A 12100-nucleotide genomic window follows, 5' to 3' on the forward strand; every position below is an offset into this window, starting at 1 on the left:
TTTTCTGCTTAATTCTGGTTTAGTGGCCACAATAAAAAGGTCTAAAAAACAAACATCTTTGTGCATTTGTATAACACCTGACAACAAACCAATTTAAAAATAAATAAATAAAATTCTTAAGGACACGTCAAGGTTTTAGTTGTTGATGTTGACGGCTGGTCACTCACCTCCTGCATACATGACAGCCAGCATGATGGAGGAGATCCAGGACACTTGACTTGGTGTGGCATCAAAGATGACCTCAATGTCTTTGAAGAACACAGTGATGGATTTGGGGAAGGCGTAGGAGAAGCCAATGGAGATGAAGGCCCCCAACACCACCACCCAACCCCAGCCACCCTCAGGAGGGGTGTACCCTACTGGCCCGCCCACTGCTGCAGGCATATCTGCTCACGACAACTGGGATGACGATGGAAATTGTGTTTAAGGCTGTTCCTGGAGGACAGCGGAGCGTCACAGGATTAGAGGATGCAGCACAAACTGGAAGTAGAAGCTGTACCTGTGAAGGAAGCGAAGAGCAGGGAGTGTGTTAAAATCCAGAAAGATTGTGCAACAAGGTGATTGCGATACAGAAAATTCCTCAGAATTTATCTAAATTACTCCCACTTACAAGGCACCAAATCAAAGTACAGTCTTCATAATACTAGACCTGTCATACTAATACAAAGACATTTACTATTTTTAAAACTTTTAATATTCTGACAAATCTCAGGTGATCTGGTCTTCCTCAAAAGGAATTAAAAGTCACCAAGGATACTGCAACCACACGTGTATGCAGGGTCGTCCCCCAAAGGTGGATTTCTCAGCCAGGAAAAACCCTGCTCGTCATAGCAGGAAGAGTGCTGGTGTGACTAACAACACATCTTAGCTGAGTTGTGCCAGTAAGACACAAAAGTGCCGCAGGGGTGTATAATGCTAGAAACCTGCAACTGAAGCTTCAGAATGAAAATTAAGGCCAAGGGACTCGCAAGCCAGTCGACTGACAGCCTAATGGACAGATGGATAGATCAGGGGACATCATGCCAAAGCCACCACCCTTTTGAAGCCCCGATATATGACATTCTCAATTCCCAAAGAACACCTGCCAACGTTTTATTCTTTCTCAGCCATCATTTTAATTGGGTACAAAGGTAAACGCCAAATGTCTTCATACATGTTGCCATTTGGTGACCTGGTGAATTACTTTATCGATATAAAATTCCACAGCATTATAAACGTTGGCACCATTGGGTCTGATGAAACGCCAACAGCTCAGCTGGCAATCATTAGTCATGTCGAAATTCAAGACCTGAAGGACCATTGATCAACTGGTGAAAACCAAGTTTTAAAAAAACAATGAACAAGGCCAGGGTGTGGCGTACTCCGTTTTATTGTTATCTAAGATAAGATGGCGTAAGTAGTTAGCTTTGGCCTGTTCTTTGTTGGTCTCCCTACAGTCAGAGTTTATGTTTTGCACAGAAATTAAGAAGAGAGGTTCAATCTATTCCCTGCTCCATGATGTAAATTAGCCTTTCTAGGTGAAGTGCTTAATGTCCACTTGCACAGACAGCAAGCAGGAATCATGAAGCTCTTATCTTATTTCTCTTCTGATGAAACTCAATTGCCCGGTAACTGTGCCATTTAAAACATTCCTGTTCGTGTTCAGTTCTTGAGAAACACTCCTCCCTTTGAAATGGAAGAAATCGGAAACGTAACAACCTTTATTTAAAAATTAAAAAAAAAAAAAAAAAGTTGTTGCATCAGACTCATTTCATGGCAGAGAAAGCCAAACACAGAAGCTATTTAGTGAACTGAGTGTAAAAAAAAAATAAAAAAAAATAACCAGCAGCCCCAAAAGAATTACTGTTCGCTTCAATCACATCTCAAAACCTGCTCGTCCAAAGCAGCTTGCAACCCAGATAGCTGTCATGTTTCCTGTTAAACTCACTGTAAGGTTTTCATTAAGTGTTTGGCACATTTACAGCTGGAAATTCCTGATCTGCTTCTATGAATGCAACCATCTAAATGTCCCCTTTCCAATTTAGGTCACACACAGACAACTGAGCTATTTATAGCTGGCTCTGACATCATCTCTGCTACTGTTTGGTTTTGCTTTACCTTAAATGGACTTTAGAACACACCTTTATTAACCAAAAATAGACTGAAGGGACACTATAGCTCTATACTGATGCTATTTAAAGCAGAGTCATAGAGAAGCTCCCACTCAAATCACTTAAACCAATTTTTAGTGCACTGAATAAGAGGACTGTGTTCTGGGAAACTTCAAGAGCATCCAGCCAGTCTTTCAGTAAGAAATGAACAGCCAGGAGTGAAGTTCTCCAACACAGCATTTAGCCTTGATCATGTTGTAAACAACCATGCTCCACCAATCATTACAGATGTAGAGTGACTGGTTAACCCAGCCCCATGCTCACAGCACATCCCCACAGCTCTCACTGTTCACTCTTCTCTCACATGCTGAAACTTGTGCAGCCATTACCTCTGCCTGTGTTGGACAGAAGGGAACTAAGTTACTAGGCTAAAGACTGCATCAGCCAAATTTAAAGCACAGACTCGTGTCATTTGAACTTTGAACACATGTTCACCACAACACATACATACACACGAACATGACTGCTTGCAGCTCTGATTGTTAATCAAATCTAAGACCACAGACTGAAGTATTAAAGCCCTGAATCTGGTTGTTTTGCTTTTTTTTTTTGCTTATTTGGCTTTTATAATGAGCTTTCAGTTTCTCCAAGGTCCATCAGTCAAACAATGCTGTTTGGTCTGGGTCTAAACAGAGCGCGTTGTGTGTGACGTCTTCTTTTGCGCATGCGGCCGCTTTGAGGGTTCACACTAGAGCGCGTTTGCTGTTGCATTTTATTTGTAGAGTGAACAAGCAGACAAAAAAGAGAAAAAAAAAAGAAAGAATCAGATTTGATCAAAAAATTGGAATTGAGCATTAAGACCTGCAGTATGAACGTAGCCTAAATCTTGTCCTAAAGTTCATGCCTCTTGTATTGGTAGTCTAAGGCTCCATAAGCTCAGAGTTCAGACCCTATGAAGGACTGATTAAGGCATATTGAATCACTCCTAACTGTTACTTTCACTGCAATTTATTCCTAGATTTTAACTTGTATTTTTTATAAAAGTCGGGTTTTGTCATTTTGGAGCTTATGAGCCAGATCATTTCCATAAAATCGGGCTGGGATTCACAAAAGGCCCTGGGTAAAGATGTACCAATTTATGGGTAAACCTACTCACTTCAGTGTTCATGTTGCCATTACTTTCCTCTAACCCAGGGGTAGGCAACTCCAGGCCTCGAGTGCCAGTGTCCTGGAGGTTTTAGATTTGTCCATGATCCATCACAGCTGATTTAAAGGGCTAAGTGACGCCTCAGCATTTCTTGAAGCTCTCCAGAGGCCTGGTAATGAACTAATCATTTGATTCAGGTGTGTTAACCCAGGGTGCAATCTAAAACCTGCAGGACACCGGCACTCGAGGCCTGGAGTTGCCTACCCCTGCTCTAACCTAATTACAATGTACCAAGAGCTGCTGCTGTCATATGGGAAAGTGGCAGCTAGTGGCAATTCACCCTCACTACTCCAACTAGTACAACCTGTGGTTGAGGGAGTTGATAAAATTGAAAGGAGCAGACGTACGACAATTCCCATCAAGAGAGAAAGCCGGTGAGAACCTTGTTCACATTCAGCACACAGAGTGAATAAAAGACAATTATCAGCCTGCATCATAGTAATGTGACTCAGTCTTTGTTCTTCAAAATTCAACTGCTTTAGAGCCACTTTAACGACTGACAACATTTAACAGCAATAGGCTAGTAATTAGCCAACTACGCAAATGTAACAGAGCTCTGCAGTAGGGCTGCCACAAACGATTATTTTGATAGTCGACTAGTCACCGATTATTTTTGCGATTAGTCGACTAATCAGATCATGCATCCATTGGACGTACAACTTATTGCACCAGCAGCATCTGCTCTTATATAACTATCATTAGCTTACAGCTTTAAGTGTTTAAGGTGCTAACTAAAAATAAAGACAAGATGATAGTTTATTACATTTTAATGAAATTTGCAGATTGTTTCGGTGAGGTTTAATAAACTCCTTGCTATCTAAAATATAACAGGACACCGGAGTAAACTCTCGAGCATCTCACACTTCTGATAATCAGCCGTCTGCTTGACATTTATTCAGCTGTGTAAAAACTTTAATCTCAGCCAAACCGATTTACTCAGGAACAAATAAAATACTAAAAAAAAGCCGAACAATAACATTTTTAAGTTATCTAAGTGACTCATATATCATGTTTAACCTGAGTAGCGAAAGACAGCGGTGGGTTTGAAAACGATTTGCCCAGAGTCCGGTGTTCTCACGGCTCTAGTGAGCCTTGCCCCCGGCTAGCCATCGAGCTAGTGGGTAACAGGCGTCTCCGAAAACGTCAGAGCGCTTTTGAAAATATGTGGTGTCTTGATAAACTGAGCAGATATTTGAGGTTTACACAGCTACATTCTCGCCTGAAAATATGCTAAACGTTTATTTTGTGACCCAGAAAGAGTAATAAGAGTAATATTAAAACTAACTAGCTGCCGCCATTGTTGGAAACTGAGCTGGGCTGCGCTATGAATTCTGGGACACTGCTTCTTCTTCTTCGGGGTTTAACGGCAGCTGGCATCCTTGTACATGCAGTGCTGCCATCTTCTGTTTCAGTCCGTTATTACACTCTTAAATCCTACTACTTATTCCTGCGTCTTTTGGGATCTTACAAAGCTTCAAACGAGGCGTCGACTATTAAATCAGTCGTCGACGATTTTGATAGTCGACGTAATCGTGACTAGTCGACTAATCGTGGCAGCCCTACTCTGCAGTACAAGATTTCTTCCTGTTTAAAAAAAAAAAAAAGTTTTTCCTTCCCACTGTCACCAAGTGCTGGCTCAAAACACGTTTAATTGTTTGGCTTTTCTCTGTATTATTGTAAGGTCCATCTTACAATATAAATCACCTTGAATCAGAATACTTCATTAATTCCTAAGGAAATTAGGAAGAGACTGCTATTGTGTAAATAAAGTTGAATTTTGTTTTGCTACCTATGAAGTGCACTTATGACAGATAATTGGGCCCACTGCCTTTGAAATACAGCAGGCCTTCTATGCAAAGTCATTGCTTATAGGAAAAGATTTTGCTGCAGGTATTCAAGTTCCAGCTGGGCTTCAAGTCCACTGGCGAGAACCCTGCGCTTATGAATAAACACGCGAGCTGGTTGCCGATACACGTGTATAGCAAGTATGCTTCAGCACCATTTCAAGTATTCAAGCACCCAGGAGGAAGACCAGCAGGTAGGTTGAGAGAGCTTACCACATCCCAGTTGGTCTGCACTTTGCAGAGTGCCAACACGCGGTGTATTTCATCATATGGGTTTAACAGACCTATTATGTTACTACTCATACTAAAAGTGGTCTGTGCAATGAGCATGTGTCACCATTCCTGAAAAGGAAGGGATGACACTGAGGTCATCTCCATCCAGTTTTACCTGCATAAAAATAATGTGACCTTTTGAGATATTATATGGCTAGACATGACCTCCACGTGCGCCATTATGCAGACACATGGGAGTTTCTGAAACTCAGCAGGACTCTAGACTGAGTCATGATGTACCAAGACAGTTCAGTTCTCTCAATATTTAGGCCACAAGGGTTGAAGCAATGTTGCAAAAACATCAGTGGATTTACAGCTAATTATGGGAAGTTTCTGACAATTTTAAAAGCAATTACTGAGACAGGCTTGTTAAACGGTGAAGAGCAAACAAGGCAGTTCTACTTCCTCTTTACATGCCTGTTCTGATGGTTTCAGACTCCTCACATTAACAACTACACACAGCTGAGACCTCAACATGAACCCTAATGGCCATTAAATAACATTTACTCCAAGCTGGCTGGTCTACACTGCATGCCTGGTCGGATCTTCTGTCGTAGACTTTGGTTCTCTCACTCACTCACACACACACACACGCGCACACACACACACACACACACACACACACACACACACGAATAATTTCAGAGTATCTCCGTGTACTTGTATTTATTCATTAGAAAACATTCCTCTCCGTCGTCACGTCACCACGTCACTCACTCAGCACTCAGCCCAGTGGCTTAATGTTACCTAACAAACGATCTTACCACTGGTGCAATTTTGAAGGAGGTCCAGATGTATCATGACCTTCAAGAAAGACAACTGTAAGTCATCCAGGGGCCACAAAGTAAGCCTGGCAACAGCAGTCAGGTCTTCATGTTGCTCAAGGAGTTGTTACCCAAGTCCACTTTCAGTGACCTCACCATGCAGAGTTCTCACATGCTTGTGCAAACACTTGCACTGTACCGCAAGTCAAAGTCAACCTTTGATGTGCTGCACTTAAGTGCAATTTCATAAGGGAAAAAAGCCTAAATGTAATGTTCCAATCACCATAACAAAAAACAAAAAGAAAAAAAGGGGGGCATAAAAGTCCCATCAATTGTTACTGAGTCAGCGATAAGCTAAGCAGTGGGGTCCTGACATGAGTTGCACCACTGCCTTCCTGTGCTGAGGAGGAATGTGATTACACTGCACCCAATCTTCCTTTATTACTGACAAATCAAACTGCACTGTGTGCATTTTAAGTGTCCCCCACCACCCAGAGTTTCCTCTTCACTCCAACTTGTGGATGTTTCTATTTGAGGCTGATGAAATAGTCCCATCAGGCTCATTTATGATCCTCATCATTTACAGGAAAATGTGACACTAACTGCTAGACCGAGAGCAAACATCGCAAAGAAAGCTAAAAGGAAAGGGTCAGCAGTTTGATGGATGTTTGAAATGGACTTAACCACCAACTGTGGTCAAGATGACATCTGATGAAAAGCTCCACAGACGCCGCGCTTCCTTTCTGCCGCTCACTCACCATTAGGGCTGCCACGATTTGTCGACTAGTCACGATTACGTCGACTATCAAAATCGTCGACGACTGATTTAATAGTCGACGCGTCGTTTGAAACTTTGTACGATCACAAAAGACGCAGGAATAAGTGGCAGGATTTAAGAGTGTAATAACGGACTGAAACAGAAGATGGCAGCATTGCATGTACAAGGATGTCAGCTACCGTTAAACCCCGAAGAAGAAGAAGAAGCAGCAGCTGTGTCCCAGAATTCATAGCGCGGCCCAGCGCAGTTTCCAACAATGGCGGCAGCTAGTTAGTTTTAATGTTACTCTTATTATTCTTTCTGGGTCACAAAATAAACGTTTAACATATTTTCAGGCGAGAATGTAGCTGTGTAAACCTCAAATATCTGCTCAGTTTATCAGGACACCACATATTTTCAAAAGCGCTCCGACGTTTTCAGAGACGTCTGTTACCCACTAGCTCGTTAGCGAGCCGGGGGCTAGGCTCACTAGCGCTGTGAGAACACCGGACTCCCCGCAAATCGTTTTCAAACCCACCGCTGTCTTTCGCTACTCAGGTTAAATATATATGAGTCACTTAGATAACTTAAAATGTTATTGTTTGGCTTTTTTTTTTTAGTATTTTATTTGTTCCTGAGTAAATCAGTTTGTCTGAGATTAAAGTTATAGTTTTTACACAGCTGAATAAACGTCAAGCAGACAACTGATTATCAGAAGTGTGAGATGCTCCAGAATATACTCCAGTGTCCTGTTATATTTTAGATAGCAAGGAGTTTATTAAACTTCACCGAAACAATCTGCAAATTTCATTAAAATTTAATAAACTATCATCTTGTCTTTATTTTTAGTTAGCACAGACCTTAAACACTTAAAGCTGTAAGCTAATGATAGTTATATAAGAGCAGATGCTGCTGGTGCAATAAGCTGTAGTTTTACGTCTAATGGATGATGATCTGATTAGTCGACTAATCGCAAAAATAATCGGTGACTAGTCGACTATCAAAATAATCGTTTGTGGCAGCCCTACTCACCATGTTCCTTTACACTTGTTGGGAAGGTTTTACTACACTTAAACATAATGAGTTCTTGGAAGACTAGCCTCTTTTTAAGTACATATTTCCTTCCCTCTCGCTTATGAATTAAAATCCAGTAGAGTTCATTTAACGCTGAAATGTCATTAAAACACTGACAGATGCCAAAAGTCAGGGTCTTAAAACTGATCGGGATCTGTGAATCTTTATTATACCTATGAGTAAATCAATACTTACACAATGCGTTGATTTTTCTATTCACGGAAACAAAGTGAAATAGTTGCACAGCTGCAATTTGATAACTGGAAAAACAGATCAAAACACAGGATGTTACAATAAGCCATGTTCCCTTTTTTAATGCCTTCAAGCATGAATGAAAGATGTCGCAGATCAGGAGAGCAATATCTGCAATTCAGTCTTTGGTAACTGAAGCTAATAAAAAGAAGCTTTTTAAAGCAAGTTAATCTGTATTTTGTTCTTTGTACTGTACATAGCCTTGCGTGACCGTGGGTTACCTTATGTACTTGGGACAGAAAGGTCATCAGAGGCCAGATCTGGCTTGAACACGCCAGCTTCTCAATTACACTTGGAAAGGGAACAGCTTATAACAACATATAATGTTTCTTTCTGCATACTGGATCCCATTTTAGCACCATACTAACCATACCAAGACTAAGACACATTACTTTCAATTTCTCCAGGAAATGTGACATTTTCTGAACAGTGATGCTCTGTAGACCAACAGCAAGCTAAGCAAACTTTGAATAATTTGGTCCATGCAAAACAGTTGCCCCATTACAAACTTTGTTCGTATCATATACAAATAGCCTTGACTGTTACTAGCCTTAATTGTAGTAATCAACCTCATTACTGCTCTGTGTCTTCAGAGTGTTTGATATGGGTGTAAACTTCCTGACAGGAAACTAAAAAGAACGTGTTTTTTAAACTACCCCTTTTTCATTAGTAGTATAGTATAGTAGGGCTGCACGGTTTGCATAAAATGAGAATCACGATTTTTTGGCTTAGAATTGAGATCACGATTCTCTCACGATTTTCCTTTCCAGTATAAATATTTATTGCACTTATTAACTGCACATCAACTTCGTAACAGTTGAGACTGAACATAAAAACAATAAATAAACATAAAAACAACAAATGTCTCACGTTTTGTTGTTGCCGTAAAATGTTGTACTGCTTGAAATTCCGTCTCCACCGTTGCTCGACGCTGCGTGTATAGAGCAGGTAGTGCAACAATAGTTGCGGGGCGGCACTGTGTAGCGTTTGTCTAGGGTGTTGATCATTATAGCCTCCGTAATTTCTTTGTGCCTGCGGGAGTTCGACGTGTATAGGGAAGCGCTGTATAAGGTTCCCGTTATTGATGTTTGGGTGGTTGACCGGGACGGATTTTCTCCTGTCACTTTCTCGTCATCCCTGACGTGCTCTCCGTTGTTTTTTCCCTGCTAATTTTAGCATCACACGGCACAGCTTCTGTATCACGTGGTATAAGGCTTGTCATTTGTTGAGCAGGAAGAGTGAGCGCTTGATTTCATGCAGATTACGTCCCGGATCAAAATGCGGTTAGGGCTGCCACGATTAGTCGACTAGTCACGATTATGTCGACTATTAAAATCGTCGACGACTAATTTAATAGTCGACGCATCGTTTGAAGCTTTGTAAGATCACAAAGGACGCAGGAATGAGTAGTAGGATTTAAGGGTGTAATAACGGACTGAAACAGAAGATGGCAGCACTGCATGTACAAGGATGCCAGCTGCCGTTAAACCCCGAAGAAGAAGAAGCTGTGTCCCAGAATTCATAGCGCAGCCCAGCGCAGTTGTCAACAATGGCGGCAGCTAGTTAGTTTTAACTTTACTCTTATTATTCTTTCTGGGTCACAAAATAAACGTTTAACATATTTTCAGGCGAGAATGTAGCTGTGTAAACCTCAAATATCTGCTCAGTTTATCAAGACACCACATATTTTCAAAGGCTCTCCGACGTTTTCGGAGGCGTCTGTTACCCACTAGCTCGTTAGCTAGGCGGGGGCACGGCTAACTAGAGCCGTGAGAACACCGGACTCCCGGCAAATCGTTTTCAAACCCACCACTGTCTTTCGCTACTCAGGTTAAACATGATATATAAGTCACTTAGATAACTTAAAATGTTATTGTTTGGCTTTCTTTAGTATTTTATTTGTTCCTGAGTAAATCGGTTTGGCTAAGATTAAAGTTATAGTTTTTGCACAGCTAAATAAACTTCAAGCAGACAGCTGATCATCAGAAGTTTGAGACGCTGGATAATATACTCCGGTGTCCTGTTATATTTTAGAAAGCAAGGAGTTTATTAAACTTCACCGAAACAATCTGCAAATTTCATTAAAAATTAATAAACTACCATCTTGTCTTTATTTTTAGTTAGCACAAACACTTAAAGCTGTAAGCTAATGATAGTTATATAAGACCAGATGCTGCTGGTGCAATAAGCTGTACGCCGTACGTCCAATGGATGCATGATCTGATTAGTCGACTAATCGCAAAAATAATCGGTGACTAGTCGACTATCAAAATAATCGTTTGTGGCAGCCCTAAATGCGGTACAATCGTCGTCTTTTTTTTTCTATTTTTATAATCGTTGTCATTTGGAAATGAGATCGCACATAAGTATGAATCGAGATAGCGATTTTCTAACGATTAATCGTGCAGCCCTATAGTATAGTATAATAATAATAACAACAGATTGGATTTATATAGCGCTTTTCAAGGCACCCAAAGCGCTTTACAATGCCACTATTCATTCACTCTCGCATTCACACACTGGTGGAGGCAAGCTACGGTTGTAGCCACAGCTGCCCTGGGGCAGACTGATAGAAGCGAGGCTGCCATATCGGCCCCCAGTAGGCAGTAGGGTAAAGTGTCTTGCCCAAGGACACAACAACCAGGACAGAGAGCCTGGGGATCGAACCGGCGACCTTCCAGTTACAGATGCGCTTCCCATACATGAATCAAAAAAAGCTGCTCGAGGTGAATCTTGCATGCTCTTACCGAAAGATTCCCAGAAAACAAGTACACTGTACCGTGGGATGTTCTGTCAACCAAAAAGGACTACACACAAAAATCAGTTAGAAAAAAGAAAAAGCTACTACATAGTAGTGCACATCAAAGGCCTTGAGTAAAAAATAAAGACCTAAAGCTGCCTGGAGAAGTTATTGTGAGAGCTACCCATCTTATGATGGCTCCAAGTTTGTTTAAGGGTACCTGGAAACCAAAAATCCCTTCAGAAAGAAGAGATTTCTCTTTTTTTCCAGTTTTATCCACTTCAAAAGATTCCTGGACCTGAATTGGAGGACACAAGATTGTTTGTTGGATTGTGTAGAATTATCTGACAATGACATGGATGAAGGTTATGCCAGTGGATCTTATTCCTAAGCAAAACTGGGGTTTTTTTTGTTTATTTGTTTTTGTAGGCATTCCAGACGTGTTTCTGCAGATATGAATACAGGTGGGCATTGAAACGTTTGGTTTGCACTTCTGTGTACCTCTGCTGCCCTACAGCACAAGTGCAAATGTGCAGTGTGCGAATAAGAGGCTTGCTACAAAAACAAATTCTCACTTCATGTATTGCAAAAACCCAACTACATGTGCATCACCGGTTAGAAACGTTCGTTTTATACGTCACAGACCAAACCAGCATCAGATATCATGTCACCCAGACAGAAAGAAGTGAGATGTGAAGTTTACGGACTGCTGTTAATGTGAAACAGGCTTCACCAGTGGGAACGGAATAATGCTACCTTTTCCCCTGAGGTCCTACTGAGCTGTGCTGAAGCCCAGTTAGGTGTTTGTGTGCGCCAGTAAAGCAGGACAGGTCCTGAAGGAACCATCAATGAGGCCATTCATCCCCACTAACAATGCTTCTCTCAGAGTGTAGAGGGGATGGGGTTACCTGAAATCCAACAGACTGAGAATAAATAAGTGGGTACAGCAAGTGAAAGGTTACAAAAGTCTGACAATAAATCAAACTGAGGCTGGATTTATACAATGTGCCCTTGTACTGAGATTAATGACCAACCTTTAGAGGGTTCGACTGCAGGACAAACACTATCAGCACTGAGATTAAAAATACCAGGCCTACTT

At 41.3% G+C, this 12100-nt stretch overlaps 1 protein-coding gene across 2 annotated transcripts in view; it reads right to left on the reverse strand.

Moving 5' to 3' along the window:
- Positions 1-12100, reverse strand: part of LOC309696979 (monocarboxylate transporter 1-like) — a 38549-nt gene that overhangs the window by 15127 nt on the left and 11322 nt on the right. For both annotated transcript variants that reach the window (XM_082518542.1, XM_082518541.1), the window contains exon 2: positions 168-499. In XM_082518542.1, coding sequence (XP_082374668.1) covers positions 168-384 — 217 coding nt within the window. In that variant the 5' untranslated portion in view covers positions 385-499. The remainder of the gene's footprint in view (positions 1-167; positions 500-12100) is intronic.

This window comes from Aulonocara stuartgranti, assembly GCF_965226115.1.
Source record: "Aulonocara stuartgranti genome assembly, chromosome: 20".
Taxonomy (NCBI): Eukaryota; Metazoa; Chordata; class Actinopteri; order Cichliformes; family Cichlidae; genus Aulonocara; species Aulonocara stuartgranti.